Here is a 20,788-nt window from a genome sequence, read left to right on the forward strand (position 1 = left end):
ACCCAAAGTGACAATGATATAGAGAGAAGAAGAGGGATATGTCTTGAAAACAACTGTGGGTATAATTTTCAGCAAATGCATTTAAATGGAATCAGATGTATAAAAGGTCCAGGAAGTTCTTAAGTGAGTTGTATGAAAAAACCCTTATCAACCTGAAATTAAATAGTCTGAGATTGGTAAAATTCCAAAATGGCCTCTGGGCCCCCAACTTCCTATGGACTGAAAACAGGCTGAGAAAGTTACTCAGCTGCCAGTGCAATCTACTTTTATTTCAAGAAATCTAGGCTGTGATGAAAAAGGAATCACATCTCAAAGGACAGAGCCAAGATTCATGGTAGAACCAATGGGTAAAGCAAAAAACCGTGAAGAACAGCAGATTGGGAGCTACTCCTGGAGGGTAAAACTGGAGTCTAATTAAGGACACCTTCCTAGGGGAGACCATGGGGTTGACCCGGCCACATTTGCTCAGTAAAATTTTAGATTTGCTGTGGAACAATGCTGTGAATGCATCAAAAAATAACTGATGCACCGCCTATTATATATATATAATATATATAATATAATATATATAATATATATATTAATATATATTTATATATAATATATATTATTCAATTATATATATTATAATTGAATAATATATATTCAATTATATATATTCTATATAATTGAGAATAATAGTTCTCAAATTATTTGTCATGCAAGTATAATCTTGATATCAAACCAATGAAAGAAAACATGAGACAAAAGTTATAGAACAATTGTTATAGAACAATTTCATGAACACTGATAGAAAAACCTGATCCAAAATATTAGTAAATAAATCCAGAACACTGAGTTTATCCCAGTAAAGCAAGAAGAGATTAATATTAGAAAATCAATTAGTGCATGATCTTGATATCAAAAATTAAAACGACAGTGCAGAAAAGGAAAATTATAGGCCAATTTCATTGATGGTCATTGATGCAAAAATCCTAAACACAAATCTAGTAAACCAAGTCTATTATGTTAAGTTTATCTTAGGGATGCAAGGGCAGATTAACATGAAGAAATCAATTCATTTACCACACTAATAGATTAAGGTAGAAATCTAAATCTAAGGTAAAAACCTAAACCTAAAATATTTAATCTAAATGCCTAATCAATATATACAATTAATTCCAGTTCATATAACAGCAAAGAATGGAAAATTCAATAATACAAGATACCATTTACAAAACCTAAAAAATTAAAAGATATAACTTTTATGCAAAAATTATAAAACCTTATATTAAGATACATTAAATAAAATTTAAAAAGTAGAAAAATAAAATATATTTATATTTGAAGACTTACCATTATAAAGATGGTCATTCTTCCCATTAATTTTAGAGTTTGTACATTTTCACTTGAGTGAATGCTTTTTTTCTTTCCAAATGGAACTAGAAAAAAATTCTAAAGTTTAGATGGCAGAACAAAAAGGCAGGAATGGCCAATATCCTCCTGATGAAAAGTAAATTTGAGGGGGTGGGGAATTGCCTTATTAGATACCAAGAATTGTTATAAATATGTAGCAATTAAAAATGATTATAGAGAAATAGCCCAATGGAATGGAAGAGAGAGCCACAAATTTGGAAACCTGATGTCTCACAGAGCTGGTATTACACACCAAAACATATTATTGTCTTATTTTTTTCAGATGCTTAATAAGTGATTGTTATCATGTCTATTTTTAAATTTTTTTTTTATTTCAATATGTTTTTGGGGAACAGTTGGTGTTTGGTTACATGAATAAGTTCTTTAGTGGTGATTTCTGAGATTTTGGTGCATCCATCACACAAGTGGTATACACTATATTCTATGTGTAGTCTTTTATCATTCACCCCTCTCCCAGCCTTCCCCCCGAATCCCCAAAGTCCATTGTATCATTTTTATGCCTTTGTGTCCTGATAGCTTAGCTCCCAATTATGATTGAGAACATACAATATTTGGTTTTTCCATTCCTGAGTTACTTCACTTAGAATAACAGTCTCCGATTCCATTCAGGTTTCTGCAAATGCCATTATTTTTTCCTTTTTATGGCTGAGTAGTATTCCGTGTTGTCTGTCTGTCTGTCTGTCTGTCTGTCTATCTATCTATCTATCTATCTATCTATCTATCTATCTATCTATCTATCTATATCACATTTTCTTTATCCACTTGTTGATTGATGGGCATTTGGGCTGATTCCATATTTTGGCAATTGCAAATTGTGCTGCTATAAACATGTGTGTGCAAGTATCTTTTTCATATCATGACTTCTTTTCCTCTGGGTCAGTACCTAGTAGTGAGATTGCTGGATCAAATCGTAGATCTATTTTTAGTTCTTTAAGGAATCTCCACACTGTGTAGTGTACTGCGGTTGTACTATTAGTAGTTTACATTCCCACCAACGGTGTAAAAGTGTTCTCTTTTTACCACATCCTCACCAACATCTATTTTTTTTTTTAAATTTTTTGATTATGGCCATTCATGCAGGAGTGAGGTCGTATCGCACTGTGATTTTGATCCACATTTCCCTGACAATTAGTGATGTTGAGCATTTTTCCATATGCTTGTTGGCCAATTGTATATCTTCCTTTGAGAATTGTCTGTTCTTGTCATTATCCCACATTTTGATGAGATTGTTTTTTCTTGCTGATTTATTTGAGTTCTTTGTATATTCTGGATATTAGTCCTTTGTCAGATGTATGGATTGTGAAGATTTTCTCTCACTCTGAAGGTTGTCTCTTAACTCTGCTGATTATTTCTTTTGCTGTGCAGAAGCTTTTTAGTTTAAGCCTCATATATTTATCTTTGTTTTTGTTGCATTTGCTTTTGCGTTCTTGGTCATGAAGTCTTTGTCTAAGCCAGTGTCTAGAAGGGTTATTCCAATGTTGTCTTCTAGAATCTGTATGATTTCAGGTCTTAGATTTAAGTCTTTGACCCATCTTGAGTTGATTTTTGTATAAGGTGAGAGGTGAGGATCCAGTTTCATTCTTCTATATGTGACTTGCCAATTATCCCAGCACCATTTGTTGGATAGAGTGACCTTTCCCCACTTTATGTTTTTGTTTGCTTTGTCAAAGGTCAGTTGGCTGTATTTGGCTTTATCTTTGCGTTTTCTATTCTGTTCCATTGGTCTATGAACCTATTTTTATACCAGTCATGCTGTTTTTGTGACTATGGCCTTATAGTATAGTTTGAAGTTGGGTAATATGGTGCCTCCAGATTCATCCTTTTTGCTTAGTCTTGCTTTGTCTAGGCGAGCTCTTTTGTTTTTGGTTCCATACGAATTGTAAGATTGGTTTTTCTAGTTCTGTGAAGAATGATGGCAGTATTTTGATGTGAATTGCATTGAATTTGTGGTTGCTTTTGGCAGTATGGTCGTTTTCGCAATATTGATTCTATTCATCCATGAGCATGGGATGTGCTTCCATTTGTGTCATCTATGATTTTTTCAGCAGTGTTTTGTGTTTTCCTTATAGAGGTCTTTCACCTTCTTGGTTAGGTATATTCCTAAGCATTTTATTATTTTTTTGCAGCTATTGTAAAAGGGGTTGAGTTCTTGATTTGATTCTCAGCTTGGTCACTATTGGTGTATAGCAGAGCTACTGATTTGTGTACATGAATTTTGTATTCTAAAATTTTGCTGAATTCATTTACCAGTTTTAGCAGTTTTTTGGATGATTCTTTAGGGTTTTCTAGGTGTATGATTATATCATCAGCAAACAGCGGCAGTTTGACTTCCTCTTTACCAGTTTGGATGCCCTTGATTTCTTTTTCTTGTCTGATTGCTCTGGCTAGGACTTCCAGTACTATGTTGAATAGAAGTGGTGAGTAGACATCCTTGTCTTGTTCCAATTCACAGGGGAAATGCTTTCAATTTTTCCTCATTCAGTATAATGTTAGCTGTGAGTTTGTCATAGATGGCTTTTGTTACCTTACCTTCTATCTTGATTTCATTATTGATCCAGTGATCATTCAGGATTAGGTTATTTAATTTCCATGCATTTGCGTGACTTTGAGGGTTCCTTTTGGAGTGGATTTCCAATTTTATTCCACTGTGGTTTGAGAGAGTACTCTATATAATTTTGATTTTTTAAAATTTACTGAGACTTTTTTGTGCCCTATCACATGGTCTATCTTGGAGAATGTTCCATGTGCTGATGACCAGAATGTATATTCTGCAGTTGTTGCGTAGAATGTTCTGTAAATATCTGTTAAGTCCGTTTGTTCTAGGGTATAGTTTAAGTCCATTGTTTCTTTGTTGACTTTCTGTCTTGATGACTTGTTTAATGCTATCAGTGGAGTATTAAAGTCTCCCACTATTGCTGTGTTGCCATCTATCTCATTTCTTAGGCCTACTAGTAATTGTTTTATAAATTTAGGAACTCCAGTGTTATGTGCATGTACGTTTAGAATTGTCATATTTTCCTGTTGGACTAGTCCTTTTATCATTGTATAATGTCCCTCTTTGTCTTTTTTAACTGTCGTTGCTTTAAAGTCTGTTTTGTCTGATATAAGAATAACCACTTCTGTTCACTTTTGGTGTCCATTTCCATGCAATATCTTTTTCAACCCCTTTACCTTAAGTTTATGTGAGTTCTTATGCTTTAGTTGAGTCTCCTGAAGACAGCAGAAACTTGGTTGATGAATTCTTATCCCTTATTCCATTCTGTATCTTTTAAGTGGAGCATTTAGGCTATTTACATTCAATGTAAGTATTGAGATGTGAGGTACTATTCTATTCATTATGCTCTTTGTTGCCTGAATACCTTATTTTTTAAAATTGTGTTATTGTTACATAGGTCCTGTGAGATTTATGCTTTAAGGAGGTTCTATTTTGGTGTATTTCAAGGATTTGTTTCAAGATTTGGAGTTCCTTTTAGCAGTTCTTGTAGTGCTGGCTTGTTAGTGGCAAATTCTCTCAGCATTTGTTTTTCCGGAAGACTGTATCTTTTTTTCATTTATGAAGCTTAGTTTCACTGGATACAAAATTCTTTGCTGATAATTGCTTTGTTTAAGGAGGCTAAAAATAGGACCCCAAACCCTTCTAGCTTGTAGGGTTTCTGCTGAGAAATATGCTGTTACTCTGATAGGTTTTTTTTAAAAATACCAAATCATATTAGAGAGCTGGCGTTACATGTAAATTGCTTAGAACTGTGACTGTCATGTAGTAAGCAGCATATAAAATTAGCTGCTATTGTTACTGTTATTAGTACTGTTACCATAACTGTAGATTGGTGATGAAACTATGGACTTATCTGTAAATGGTGCTATCCCATTGAAAAAAAGAAAGTTGGCTTTCACCTCTTGCCATATACAAAAACCAATTCAAGATTAGTAAGAGACTTAAATAAAAATGACAAATCTCTAAAATTTTTAAAAGACAACATAGAAGAACATCTTCATGACCTTAAATGAGGGAAGATTTTCAAAAACAAGACCCAAAGAGTACTAACTATAAAGAAAGGTCTTGATAAGTATAGTACATAAAGAATGGATTCCATTCATTTAAGCATCATAAGGAAAACAAAATAATGGGAAAGCTCCAAATGGGAGAGAATATTTGCAATACATATAATCCAGAAGGAATATCTAGGGCACATAAATAACTCTTTATAAAAAAAGCAAACCACAATAGGAAAATGGGAAAGGACTTGCACAAGCATTTTACAGAATAACCTATGCTGATGGCCAGTCAGCATGTGAAGATACTCGTTCTCATTAGTGAATCAAGAAAATGCAAACTAAATTCAAAATGAGATAGCAGCAGTCACACCAAAAAACCCCCCAAAAGCCCAAAAAAAGTAAATGAAATGTTGGTGAGGACATGGAACAGTTAGAACCGGTACAAATTTGTACAACTAGTTGGAGAAACAATTTGATATTATATGGTATTGAGTTGAAAAAACTGTTTTTCCTCTGCTCTCACACCACAACAATCAACACAGATGAAACATGTGGGATTTTTCCCCACCAACAAACAAGCAATCAGTTATGCAGTGGACACCAGCTGGGTTTCCTCCAATTCAATACTGACATCATCTACCTGGAGATAGTGTCAGATCCCACAGGTTGAGGGGAAGAGAATGATAAGAAACAAACTCACATAGTGTCTACCCCTGAGAGACGGTATGGGAGATGAGCACAGATTGGCAAGAAGTACTCAGGAAGTATCAACATGATTGGTAACATTTTTTTTTAATACTTTGGATTGTGGGTTCATGTATGTTTATATTTATGGTTTATTACTTATGGATATCTACATATGTTCTTTTTCATATTCAAGTATTTTATATTTAAAATATCAAAAATATATTCAAGAAGTAGAAGAAATATCTCAAGGCATGTAACAAAGAAAGTGGTATAGCAATATTAATTTAAGGTAAAATAGATTTCAATGCAAAAGACAAAAAAGAAGGGGAAAATATGATATTGATAAAAGGATTAATTACTAAAGAAGGTATGATAGTCAACATAACTTATATGTGTGTGTGTATACATCAAAAACTTACAAAGAAGAAGAGAACTTGCTTATTTGTGCAAGTAATTATACAATCTTATACAGAGAAACTAATTCAAATTCTAGTTAAGTCTTTAAGACACATCTTTCAGAAACAAATGAATCAATTAGACAAACATGAGTATGGCCACAGAAGATAGAACTAACACAATTTACAAGTACGTACTTACACATGTGACTGTGTGCAAATACAAATAGAAATGGAGAATAACATTATTTAAAAATATACTTGGAAAATTTTACCAAGTTAACTCACATACTACACAAAAAGGAAATTTTAATACATTTCAAAAAGTTGATATTATATAGGCCACATTGATGGCAGAATTATACAATAAATAATGTTTAAAATGCTTCTAATTTTACTTTAAATATTTATTTAGAAGTTACAAACTAAGAACTAAAAAACAACAGAAGAAAGCCCTTTATATGAACCTATGAAACCCACTAACCCCATGTGGAGCCCAGGGAAAAATGTAGACCTTTACATGTATTTTATTTAGAAACAACAAACAGTATAAAAATGAACTAAGCTTTCAACTTAAGAAGCTAGCAAATTAATAACAAATTTTGCATTAATAATTATAATTAGTAAAGATAAAATAAATTATTAAAATGGAAAACAAACGGTAAAGTTGATCCATAAAACAAAAAATGAGTTTTTGTAAAAAAACAATAAAATAAACCTTTGGCATACATAACCCAAGAAAAGGAGACAAACGGCACAAGTAAAGAATTTTTATTTGACATTGGTGATAAGATACAGGTTTTAGAAACATTAACATGTTAAAAAAATGTACAACGTAAAATCCGGAAATAGGTAATTAAAATTTCAGTTTTACATTTCGAGGACTTAGCCTCACCCATCCAATTTGATATCATCTATAAAGTGTTTAGTCTCTTTCTCTTCCTACACCCTGAAGAAAATAAGCTTATGTCTGAACTCAACTCAACATGACTTCTTGCACGGCCTTTTTGTACCCTTCGTGGTATGTGCCAACCCTGCTCAGCTGGGTAACCTCAGTGGAGAAAAACACTGCCAAGTAGAGGTTTCAAATGAATGACTTCAACATTTGATTACAGATATATTTTGTTTGACCTGCAGCATATTTTTAATTTTTTGAATTATCGCTAATTGAAAAAAATAAAGAGATTTCACCTAAAAATTTATATTTTTTGGCATGGCAAAAATCAGAATTGCTGAGGGTTAGAGGAGGCTTGTGCTCTTCCATTCACTATAGTCTTCAGTGGGGAGTGTGGAGTGAGAGTCTTGGGATTTAATCTCATCTCTGCCACCCACTAGCAGATTGTCTAAGAAAAGTTACCTAAACTCTAGAGTGCACTAATTTTCCTTATTTGCAATATGGAGGAAACATCAGGCTTAGAAGATCAATGAATATTGACTAAGATAATGAACATAAAAACATCTGGCAGAGTTCTGGGCCGCTGGTTGGGGGCTCATTCTGTATCAGTTTCCTCTTCTGCCTTTGTTGTTCTTCTCTACAACATAAAATTGCTGGCACCTGTCAGTCATAGATGAGCAATAAAATTATCTCGACAAAATATTCAGCAATAGTTAACATTCTCTGTCTAGGTGTTTGAAAAGATGAAACTTGTGCTGTTTGATTTCAGTTTATTCTAATATATATAAGTTACTAGACATGCACCTCCTTACTGCCTGAAACTCAAGACTTCAGTTCACTCTTCCGTGTGGTAACTCTCTCCATTTGACTGTAATCTGCTTAGAGCACCTGCCGTTTACTACTTTGTTCTCAGAACGTAGGGCAAAGCCTAGTATCTAATAGGCATTAAATAAAATAAATATTTGTTGAATGAATGATTGAGAGAGAATGTATAATTTCCAAAGTTATTTCCCTTTTAAACAATTTGAAAAATTACATTTTTTTTACTCTTTAATACATATATTCTTTCATTCATTTACTCTTTTCTTTTTAAAAAGATCTATGTATGACACATGGAAAGCATGTAGTGCAGTGTCTGACACATAGAAAACAATGTATTATTTGTTAATTCAAGAGTTTTATTATCTACATTGTTCTGATCATAAAGCCCTGTGATTTGGTGATTTGTTAAAAAATAATAATGCAGTGTTTATCAGGATGGGAATAAAAGAGGCTGTGTCAGGATGTACAGGGAACTGGCAGAATGGAGTGCTGATATAGATTGCAGCAGGAAGGTGCAATGATAGAATAGGCTAAGGCCCCATTTGTTAGGTGGGAATGTCAATGATAAGGTTTTGCAAGGGAAGCCTCCTTGTCTTCAGTCTGCGAAGGTCTTAGATACCCAAACCAGCAACCTGTTGTTGACTTGCACATCTGTGCTGTCCAGTGCGTGCAAATGTCATTGTACACACAACTGTCATCCCTGCAAGACTGTGAGACCAAAAAGTAGATGTGAGATCATCAATCATATTGCTCCTTGCTTTTGTGAAGAACTAACAGCCGTGCATGCACACTGGTTATGGTTAGTTGCTGGCATTATCTCATTGTAAATATGTAGAGAAATGTAGGTATGTCAGATTTCATAATGTGGAATTTCATCATAAAAGTGATGCTATAAAATGTTAACACTGAGAGCAGTCAAGGGAAAGTTGTAAAAGTGGAGAAGAATTTACATGTGAAAATTTTGGTGGACATTTTGAAGGTTATGATGCAGATTTTTGACTTTATTTATTTTTTTTTTTTGAGATGGAGTCTCCCTCTGTCACTCAGGCTGGAGTGTAGTGGTGTGTTCATAACTCACTGTAACTTCAAACTCCTGGGCTCAAGTGACCCTCCCACTTCAGCCTCCTGACTAGCTGGGACTACAGGTGTACACCACCAAGCCTAGCTAATTTTTTAATTTTTTGTAGAGATGAGGTCTCACTATGTTGACCAGGCTGGTCTTGAATGCCTGGCTTCAATCTGTCTTTCAGCCTTGACTTCCCAAAGTGTTGGGATTACAGAGATGAGCCACCACGCTGGGGCCAGATTTTTGATTTCTAAGAGAAATTAATTTGTCTTTAATGATTGAGTTTTCTTTAAACTGGATTCACATTTCCCCTTTTCTCAAGAGAAGTTTCTGTCATTTGAGAACACATTTCTGGTTTTCACATTTGCTCACATTTGCTCATATGATGCCAGACCTGAGAGAGAAAGGATATTGTTCTGCACATCTTGAAGACAGGGCTTGCTTTCCATTTTCCCCCAACCCTCATCTCACCACTGCTGCTTTTGAGGACCCTCCTTTGGTGAGCTTCAGTCATTCGTACCCAACTCCATTAGGTGCTGCTCACTGCCTTGTAGGCTGCTGCTCCTGTGTGTCAGATCCACAGAGATGTCCGAGTTCAGAAATGAGTGCAAAAATACTCATGGAGGGAAGGAAGAGGTGAGAAATTTTTGGTTATGTGAAGAAGGCATTTCTTAAAATAGCCCAGTTTGAAATTGTTGCTTAGTTTTCCTTTTCCTTTTAATGATCAGTTTCAGTTTGAAGGTTTTATATCTACAGGAAAAAATACCTCAACCAGTTTTGCAAAATTTGGCCAAAAGGCTTGAGCTTGTATTAGTATTACCAGTGCCATTAAATCATGAGGTCCTTTGGCAAAATGTAACTTTCCTTCCCCTTCTCTGTCCACTAGTCTAGGAAATAAACTTTCTAATAAGCTTGAGTTGGGGAAGGGTGCCTCAAACCTCATGGGCTATTTGGAAAATACAATACTTAGGAGTCCAACTAGGGAGGAAACAATATTTGCTTTTTGACAGAGTAAAATTGGTGCTTATCAATTAAAAATGATGCTGGCCATATGTAGTTAACTTTTTGCTATGTAAATGAAAAGTAGTTTATTTTTTAGTAATAATTATGACATGTGTTAATATTCCCACATTCAAACATAGCAGAAATACAGTAAGATTTCACCCATTATTAGCTTGAAGCAATTCTTGTGTACCCTGTGGTCACATGCAAACTTAATAGATGCTAAGTGTAAAAGAAAGGTTCCATGGTCAGAGGTTGAGAAATGATTGGTGAAGGAATTTAAACACTTTTTTTTTTCACTGTAGAACTTGGCCTAAACTACTGTACATTGCAGTTCTCCAAGAGGGGAGCCATGGTGTGGTGTTGTACCTCATTTGAAATGGAGTTAGGCCATTCTGGGTTTTAATCCTGTGCCACTCTTGACAAATCACATAACCTCTTTGAGTTCTGGTTCATCTGCAGAATGGGTCTCATAGCACATATCTCATGGGTTCGTAGTGGACATAAAACACTCAACAAGACTAGTTGCATAATAACAAATGTTAGTTTAAAATTTATGCCTCTATTTTCCTTTCTTGAAGTTAGGGGTCTATGGTGAAGTACCCACTTGCACCAGAGTAGGAGTTTGAAGAAACTGGTCCTGCCATTTCCTGACTGAGTGACCTTGGCAAGCCTCTTAACCAAGAGAATTGGGTTACCAATGTCTTCATTTTAAAAAACAAAACAAAACCTGCCATGTTTGATAGAGCATTTAAGAGAATCAAGTTAGTTTTAAAACTCTTATAGAAATTCTCAAACATCATGCCATTTTATTCACAAATTCTTCAGGATGCATTATTAGTTGGTAAGGCTATTTATATACATATCTAAATTTACATCTCTATGTTTCCATATATTGGCCATGCTATTATTATGCCAAGCAAAATTAAGTCATTCATCAATGCAATTTAGTCCATATTTCTGTTTCCAAGATTGTCTCAAACATTTCACTTTTGCACTTGGTAAAATTGAGTCACAATCTGAACAAGCTGCACATTCTGCATATGTTGTTATGTGTCTTAAGTTCACATGTGTTTTATGACAATGGGTTCCTTCAACCCATACCACTCTTTTGTTAGAGAAAATAGGTAATTTCTTTGTAAATGTCCCTCCCACTTCCTGGATTTTGCTGTGTCTTTAACTTGTTCTTCTATTCCCTATCATTTTTCAAATGGGTAGTTAGATCCACAGATTCAATTAGATGCTGGTACAAGTGTTAGGAAATTGTGCTTCAGAGATGTTGCCGTATCCTTCTTGTTGCATCATATTATGAGGCACATAAAATTGATCTCTCCCCATTTTATATATCCTGAGGTTGATCAATGAGTTCAAATGGTGTCACTATGATGCTTTCCTTGTGAATTCCTCATTCATAATTCATTAATAATTGTGCTAGCTCCACTTTTGCATTTTATCATTCCTTCTGCAATTTATTAGGTACAGTATTTGTATAAAGAAGAACTTTTTTTTCATCAACTATTTGGTTACAATAAAACATAGGAAAGGAAGGTGAAAGAATTTCTCATGGTTTTATTATGTAGTGAATATTTATTGGGGGCCAGGAATCGTGCTAGGTGCTGGGACACAGCAGCAAATGTATCTATATCCTACTGCTGGGAAGCTATGGCCTGGGTAATACAGAGGAGTAAGTTAACAATTACTGCATAGTGTGGAATGTAAAGAAAGTTTATATTTCACTGGGAGTCCTGGGCTTCTGGTTGCTTTTTCTTTATGGTTTTAATCTATTTTGTATAGTGTATTAGTTTGCTTATGCTGCCATAAAAAATACCACAGACTGGATGGCTTAAACAATAGACATTTATTTTCTCGCGGTTCTGGAGGCTGGAAGTCCAAGATCAAGGTGCTGGCAGGTTTGATTCCTTCTGAGGCCTCTGTCCTGCAGATGGCCACCTTCTTGCTGTGCCCTCACATGGTCATCCCTCTGTGTGCGTGTCTGTGTCCTAATCTCTTCATACGAGGATGCCAGGCATATTGGATTAGGACCCACCTGTACCACCTCATCTAACCTTAATTACCTCTTTAAAGACCCCTATCTCTAAATAGTCACAACCGGAAGTACTGGAGAGGACTTCAACGTGTGAATTTGGGAGAGAGGCACAATTCAGTCCATAACATAGAGTAAGAGTATTACATATTTTCTCTCTCATTAGACAGCAAGCCTCTTTAGAGAGCAGAAACCTCCTGTTGTATGTCATGAATTCTTCAGCACACCAAATAAAGTTCTAGAAAGTGTTTATTAATGTTACAGTAGGTAACAAGTCAGATATGAGCAGGGTAGGAGAGGGCCCCCCCAGCAGCTGCCAACCAGGAGTGTCAGCAAGCATCAAGCGATGGTCAGGCGGTTGTTGAACTGCCTCTCTAAAATAATAATTAGTTGCAGCTGGTGCCAGGGAAAAGCAGTCTTCCAATAGATAAAAACACCTAAGGCTGGTGATAAGCATCTTGTGGGTAAGATCTCAGGAGCTGGGTAAGTGGGGTTAAGCATGCTTACCAAGAGGCCAAATGGCTGAGCTTAACTGGTGTATGACCTTATAGGAACACTTGACTGGTAAGGGAAGAATGCCTCAAGTGAGCATGTGTACAACTCCAGTAAACACACTACACATGTGGACAGCCCACCCCAAGGGAATAATCAGGGGAGAGGTAATGCAACCCCAGAAGCATGCCAACATATAATACCCCAAGTTAAAGGTCAAACTGTGCACTCGATCTCTTAGGTTGCCTGCTTGACCTTCTTCCAAGTGTACTGTACTTCCTTTCATTCTTGCGCTAAAGTTTTTAAAAGAAACATTCACTCCTGCTCTAAAACCTGCCTCCTTCTCTCCTGCCTTGTGCCCCTCAGTTAAATTCTTTCTCCTGAGGAGGCAAGAATTGAGGTTGCTGCAGACCTGTAGGGATTCACTGCCACTAGCATACTTTGGTGCTGTGTGACTTGGATACATCTGCTGCTAATATTAAGAGGTTTCTAGAAAGTCAAATCATAATAGAAAATACTCATTAAAAGCTTGTGTGAATGACAGAATAATGATACAGTGATTATTTCTTAAGCACTTATTGTGGGCCAGGGTATGTCATGCATATGTGTATATTGTCTCATTTCATCTTCAAAATGACCCTCATAGTTGGCTTTCATTATTACTATCAGTACCATTTCCTCTTTTAAGTATGAGGAGCTCAAGAGGCCAAAGAGGTTAACTTGCCTGTGTTGCCATAACAAGTAAGTGCAGGATGCAGGATTTGAGCCCAGAGTCATGGTCTGACTGCAATATTTTGCCATCCATGACATATAGGAAAGTGTTTTATAAAGGTTAGATTTTTATAAAAGGTTAACTATTCATGTGACTTTGTGGAAATAATATAAACTCTAGAGTCAAAATGGCCTCTATTTAATTTTCAACTCCATCACTTTTAGGTGTGATCATGATCTCCTAATGTCTCTGAGCCACATCTTCCCAATCTAGAATATGGAAATAATGATATCTCCCTGGATGAATGCCGGTGAGCATTTGGAAGATTATCTATGGAGAGTCTAGCATAATGTCTGAGAGATTATATTCTTGACAAATGTCAACTAGTATTATATTCTCCTCATAGTACCTTGATATTTTTTTTTATTATTATACTTTGTGTTCAGAACGTGCAGGTTTGTTACATAGGTATACACGTGCCATGGTGGTTTGCTGCACCTATCAACTCGTTGTCTACATTAAGTATTTCTCCTAATGCTATCCCTTCCCTATCTCCCCACCCCCACCAACAGGCCCCAGTTTGTGATATTCCCCTCCCTGTGTCCATGTGTTCTCATTGTTCATCTCTCACTTACCAGTGAGAACATGCGGAGTTTTGTTTTCTGTTCCTGTGTTAGTTTGATGAGAATAATGGTTTCCAGTTTCATCCGTGTCCCTGCAAAGGACATGAACTCATCCTTTTTTATGGCTGCATATTATTCCATGGTGTATATGTGCCACATTTTCTTTATCCAGTCTATCATTGATGGGCATTTGGGTTGGTTCCAAGTCTTTGCTATTGTGAATAGTGCTGCAATAAACATATGTGTGCATGTGTCTTTATAGTAGAATGATTTATAATCCTTTAGGTATGTACCCACTAATGGGATTGCTGGGTCAAATGATATTTCTGGTTCTAGATCCTTGAGGAATCACCACACTGTCTTCCACAATGGTTGAACTAATTTACACTCTCACCAACAGTGTAAAAGCATTCCTTTTTCTCCACATCCTCTCCAGCGTCTGTTGTTTCTTGACTTTTTAATGATCGCCATTCTAACTGGTGTGAGATGATATCTCATTGTGGTTTTGATTTGCATTTCTCTAATGACCAGTGATGATGATGAGCTTTTCTTCATATGATTGTTGGCCTCATAGATGTCTTCTTTTGATAAGTGTCTGTTCATATCCTTTGCCCACTTTTTGATGGGATTGTTTGTGTTTTTCTTGTAAATTTGTTTAAGTTCCCTGTAGATTCTGGATATTAGCCCTTTGTCAGATGGATAGATTGCAAAAATTTTCTCCCATTCTGTAGGTTGCCTGTTCACTCTGATGGTAGTTTCTTTTGCTGTGCAGAAGCTCTTTAGTTTAATTAGATCTCATTTGCTAATTTTGGCTTCTGTTGTCATTGCTTTTGGTGTTTTAGTCATGAAGTCTTTGCCCATGCCTATGTCCTGAATGTATTGCCTTGGTTATTTTTCTAGAGTTTTTATGGTTTTAGATCTTATGTTTAAGTCTTTAATCCATCTTGAGTTAATTTTTGTATAAGATGTAAGTAAGGGGTCCAGTTTCAGTTTTCTGCATATGGCTAACCAGTTTTCCCAACACCATTTATTCAATAGGGAATCCTTTCCCTATTGCTTGTTTGTGTCAGGTTTGTCAAACATCAGATGGTTATAGATGTGTGGAATTATTTCTGAGGCCTCTGTTCTGTTCCATTGGTCTATATATCTGTTTTTGTACTAGGACCATGCTGTTTTGGTTACTGTAGGCTTGTAGTATAGTTTGAAGTCAGGTGTCATGATGCCTCCAGCTTTGCTCTTTTTGCTTAGGGTTGTCTTGGCTATACGGGCTCCTTTTTGGTTCCATATGAAATTTAAAGTAGTTTTTTCTAATTCTGTGAAGAAAGTCAATGGTAGCTTGATGGGGATAGCATTAAATCGATAAATTACTTTGGGTAGTATGGCCATTTTCATGATATTGATTCTTCCTATCCATGAGCATGGAATATTTTTCCATTTGTTTGTGTCCTTTCTTATTTCCTTGAGCCGTGGTTTGTAGTTCTCCTTGAAGAGGTCCTTCACATCCCTTGAAAGTTGTATTCCTAGGTATTTTATTCTCTTTGTAGCAGTTGTGAATTGGAGTTCACTCATGATTTGGCTCTCTGTTTGTCTATTATTGGTGTATAGGAATGCCTGTGATTTTTGTACATTGATTTTTGTATCCTGAGACTTTGCTGAAGTTGCTTATCAACTTAAGGAAATTTTGGGCTGAGACGATGGGGTTTTCTAAATATACAATCATGTTATCTGCAAACAGATTATATGACTTCCTCTCTTCCTATTTAAACACGCTTTTTTTTCCCTCTTGCCTGATTGCCTTGGCCAGAACTTCCAATACTATGTTGAATAGGAGTGGTGAGAGAGGGCATCCTTGTCTTGTGCCGGTTTTCAGAGGGAATGCTTCTAGCTTTTGCTCATTCAGTATGATATTGGCTGTGGGTTTGTCATAAATAGCTCTTATTATTTTGAGATAGGCTCCATCAATACCTAAAGTTTATTGAGAGTTTTTAGCATGAAGGGGTATTGAATTATATCAAAGGCCTTTTCTGCATCTATTGAAATAATCATGTGGTTTTTGTCACTGGTTCTGTTTATGTGATGGATTACGTTTATTGATTTGTGTATGTTGAACCAGCCTTGCATCCCAGGGATGAAGCTGACTTGATTATGGTGGATAACCTTTTAGATGTGCTGCTGGATTTGGTTTGCCAGTATTTTATTGAGGATTTTCGCATTAATGTTCATCAGGGATATTGACCTGAAATTTTCTTTTTTTGTTGTGTCTCTGCCAGGTTTTGGTATCAGGATGACATTGGCCTCATACAATGAGTTAGGGAGGAGTCCCTCTTTTTCTGTTGTTTGGAATAGTTTCAGAAGGAATGGTACCAGCTTATCTTTGTACCTCTAGTGGAATAAGGCTGTGAATCCATCTGGTCCTGGACTTTTTTTTGGTTTGTAGGCTATTAATTACTGCCTCAACTTCAGAACTTGTTATTGGTCTATTCAGGGATTCGACTTCTTCCTAATTTAGTTTGGGAGGGTGTATGTGTCCAGAAATTTATCCATTTCTTCTAGATTTTCTAGTTTATTTTTGTAGAGGTATTTATAGTATTCTCTGATGTAGTTTGTATTTCTGTGGAATCAGTGGTGATATCCCCTTTATCATTTTTTATTGTGTCTGTTTGATTCTTCTCTCTTTTCTTCTTTATTAGCCTAGATAGTGGTCTATCTATTTTGCTAATCTTTCAAAAAATCAGCTTCTGGATTCATGGATTTTTTGAAGGGTTTTTCGTGTCTCTCTCTCCTTCAGTTCTGCTCTGATCTTAGTTATTTCTTGCCTTCTGCTAGCTTTTGACTTTGTTTGCTCTTGCTTCTCTAGTTCTTTTAATTGTGATATTAGGGCGTTGATTTTAGATCTTTCCTGCTTTCGTATGTGTACATTTAGTGCTATAAATTTCCCTCTAAACACTCCTTTAGCTCTGTCCCAGAGATTCTGGTATGTTATGTCTTTGTTCTCACTGATTTCAAAGAGTTTATTTATTTCTGCCTTAATTTTGTTATTTACCCAGTAGTCATTCAGGAGCAGTTTGTTCAGTTTCCATGTAGTTGTGCGGTTTTGAGTGAGTTTCTTAATCCTGAGTTCTAATTTGATTGCACTGTGGTCTGAGAGACTGTTCGTTATGATTTCCATTCTTTTGCATTTGCTGAGGAGTGTTTTACTTCCAATTATGTGATCAATTTTAGAATATGTGTGATGAGGTGCTGAGGAGAATGTATATTCTGTTGATTTGGAGTGGAGAGTTCTGTGGATGTCTATTAGGTCTGCTTGGTCCAGAGCTGAGTTCAAGTCCTGAATATCCTTGTTAATTTTCTGTCTCATTGATCTGTTTAATATTGACAGTGGGGTGTTAAAGTCTCCCACTATTATTGTGTGGGAGTGTAAATCTCTTTGTAAGTCTCTAAGAACTTGCTTTATGAATCTGGGTGCTCCTGTATTGGGTGCATATATATATAAGATAGTTAGCTCTACTTGTTGCATTGATCCCATTACCATGATATAATGCCCGTCTTTTTTTTCTTTAATCTTTTTTGGTTTAATGTCTATTTTATCAGAGACTAGGATTGCAATCCCTGCTCTTTTTTTTGCTTTCCATTTGCTTGTTAAATATTCATCCCTTTATTTTGAGCCTATGTGTGTCTTTGCACGTGAGATGGGTTTCTGAATACAGCACACAGATGGGTCTTGACTCTTAATCCAATTTGCCAGTCTGTGTCTTTTAATTGGGGTATTTAGCCCATTTACATTTAAGGTTAATATTATGTGTGAATTTGATCCTGTAATTATGATGCTAACTGGTTATTTTGTCTGTTAGTTGATGCAGTTTATTCATAGTGTTGATGGTCTTTACAATTTGGTATGTTTTTGCAGTGGCTGGTACCGGTTTTTCCTTTCCATATTTAGTGCTTTCTTTAGAAGCTCTTGTAAGGCAGGCCTGGTGGTAACAAAAATCTCTCAGCATTTTCTTGTCTGTAAAGGATTCCATTTCTCCTTCGCTTATGAAGCTTAGTTTGGCTGGATATAAAATTCTGGGTTGAAAATTCTTTTCTTTAAGAATGTTGAATAACTGCCACCACTCTCTTCTGGCTTATAGGGTTTCTGCTGAGAGATTTGCTGTTAGTCTGATGAACTTCTCTTAGTGGGTAACTTGACCTTTCTGGCTTCCCTTAACATTTTTTCCTTCATTTCAACCTTGGTGAGTCTGACAATTATGTGTCTTGGGGTTGCTCTTCTCAAGGAGTATCCATGTGGTGTTCTCTGTATTTCCTGAATTTGAATGTTGGCATGTCTTCCTAGGTTGGGGAAGTTCTTCTGGATAATATCCTGAAGAGTGTTTTCCAACTTGGTTCCATTCTCCCCGTCACTTTCAGGTATACCAATCAAACGTAGATTTGGTCTTTTCATATAGTCCCATATTTCTTGGAGGCTTTGTTTGTTCCTTTTCATTCTTTTTTCTCTAATCTTGTCTTCACACTTTATTTCATTAAGTCGATCTTCTATCTCTGATATTGTTTCTTCCACTTGATCAATTCAGCTTTGATACTAGTATATGCTTCGCAAAGTTCTCATGCTGTTTTTCAGCTCCATCAGGTCATTTACATTTTTCTCTAAACTGGTTTTTCTAGTTAGCAATTCCTCTAACCTTTTTTCAAGGTTCTTAGCTCCTTTCATTGGGTTAGAACATGCTTCTTTAGCTTGGAGGAATTTGTTATTATCCACCTTTTTCTGTCCGTTCGTCAAACTCATTCTCCATCAAGTTTTTTTCCCTTGATGGTGAGGAGTTGTGATCCTTTGGAGGAGAAGAGATGTTCTGGTTTTTGGAATTTTCAGCCTTTTGAGGCTGGTTTTTCCTCATCTTCATGGATTTATCTACCTTTAATCTTTGATGCTGGTGACCTTCAGATGGGGTTTTTATGTGGACATCCTTTTTGTTGATGTTGATGCTATTCCTTTCTGCTTGTTACTTTTCCTTCTAACAGTGAGGCCCCCTCTGCTGCAGGTCTGCTGGAGTTTGCTGGAGGTCCACTCCAGACCCTGTTTGCTTGAGTATCACCAGCAGAGGCTGCAGAACAGCAAACATTGCTGTCTGTTCCTTCCTCTGGAAGCTTTGTCCCAGAAGGGCACCTGCCAGATGCCAGCTGGAGCTCTCCTGTATGCGGTGCCTATCGACCCCTGCTGGGAGGTGTCTCCCAGTCAGCAGGCACGGGGGGCAGGGACCCACTTGAGGAGGCAATCTGTCCCTTAGCATAGCTCAAGCGCTGTGCTGAGAGATCCGCTGCTCTCTTCAAAGCTGGCAGGCAGGAATGTTTAAGTTGGCTGAAGCTGCACCTAGAGTTGTCCCTTCCCCTAGGTGCTCTGTCCCAGGGAGATAGGAGTTTTATCTATAAGCCCCTGACTAGGGCTGCTGGCTTTCTTTCAGAGATGCCCTGCCTAGAGAGGAGGAATCTAGAGAGGCAGTCTGGCTACAGTGGCTTTGCCGAGCTGTGGTGGACTCTGCCCACTTCGAACTTCCCAGTGGCTTTGTTTCCTAGTGGCTTTGTTTACACTGTGAGGGGAAACCCACTTATTCAAGCCTCAGTAATGGTGGACACCCCTCTCCCACTAAGCTTGAGTGTCCCAGTTTAACTTCAGACTTCTGTGCCCACAGCGAGAATTTCAAACCAGTGGATCTTGGCTTACTGGTCTCCATGGTGGGGGTGGGACTCAGTGAGCTAGATCACTTGGCTCCCTGACTTCAGCCCCCTTTCCAGGGGAGTGAATGATTCTGTCTCACTGGTGTTCTAGGCACCATTGGGGAATGAAACAACAAAAATACTCCTGCAGCCAGCTCTGTGTCTGCCCAAATGGCTGCCCAGTTTGTACTTGAAACCCAGGGCCCTGGTAGTGTAGGTACCCAAGGGAATCTCCTGGTCTGTGGGTTGCAAAGACCATGGGAAAAGCATAGTATCTGGAATGCACTATTCCTCAAGGCACAGTCCCTTACAACTTCCCTTGGCTAGGGGAGGGAATTCCCTGACCCCTTGCACTTCCCAGGTGAGGCAATGCCCCACCCTGCTTTGGCTTGCCCTCCGTGGGCTGCACCCACTGTCTAACCAGTCTCAATGAGATGAGCTGGGTACCTCAGTTGGAAATGCAGAAATCACCCGCCTTCTGTATTGACCTTGCTGGAAGTTGCAGGCCGGAGCTGTTCCTATTCGGCCATCTTGCCAGCCACTCGGTATGTTTTTATACCCAGTGATTTTCTTATTAGCTGCTAGGAAATCATCACGAATGAATGAAGACAAAAGGATAGTAACAACATATTTTCCTTATTATAGCTGACCCCAGAGATACAGATTCAGTTTGTAGATTCATTAGCTCATCTCCACAGCATTTATTTTGTGCCCATGGCATGTGACAAATGGGAAGAGGCACCATGTGCAGGGGGATCTTAATCACATTGGAGCTTGTGCTCAAAAGGCTTCACTTCTGCATGGTGATTGGTGTAGATGCATTTCTAGTAAGTTAAGTTGCAATGTCCTCCATTCATTCATTTTCCAAAATGGCCCAAATATCATCCAATACACGAAACTATAAGAAAAATATAAACAGAAAAATAGCA

The 20,788-nt window shown here is 37.0% G+C and overlaps 1 protein-coding gene across 16 annotated transcripts in view; it reads left to right on the plus strand.

The window, feature by feature from the left end:
- Window positions 1-20,788, plus strand: part of C10H12orf42 (chromosome 10 C12orf42 homolog) — a 193,300-nt gene that overhangs the window by 49,654 nt on the left and 122,858 nt on the right. For 2 of the 16 annotated variants that reach the window (XM_071071222.1, XM_071071223.1), the window contains one exon: window positions 13,752-13,837. The exons of the other annotated variants lie outside the window; for them this stretch is intronic. In XM_071071222.1, the coding sequence (XP_070927323.1) occupies window positions 13,832-13,837 (6 nt within the window). In that variant the 5' untranslated portion in view covers window positions 13,752-13,831. The remainder of the gene's footprint in view (window positions 1-13,751; window positions 13,838-20,788) is intronic. 16 annotated transcript variants of the gene reach the window in all.

The sequence above is a fragment of the Macaca nemestrina genome, chromosome 10 (genome assembly GCF_043159975.1).
Source record: "Macaca nemestrina isolate mMacNem1 chromosome 10, mMacNem.hap1, whole genome shotgun sequence".
Lineage (NCBI taxonomy): Eukaryota > Metazoa > Chordata > Mammalia > Primates > Cercopithecidae > Macaca > Macaca nemestrina.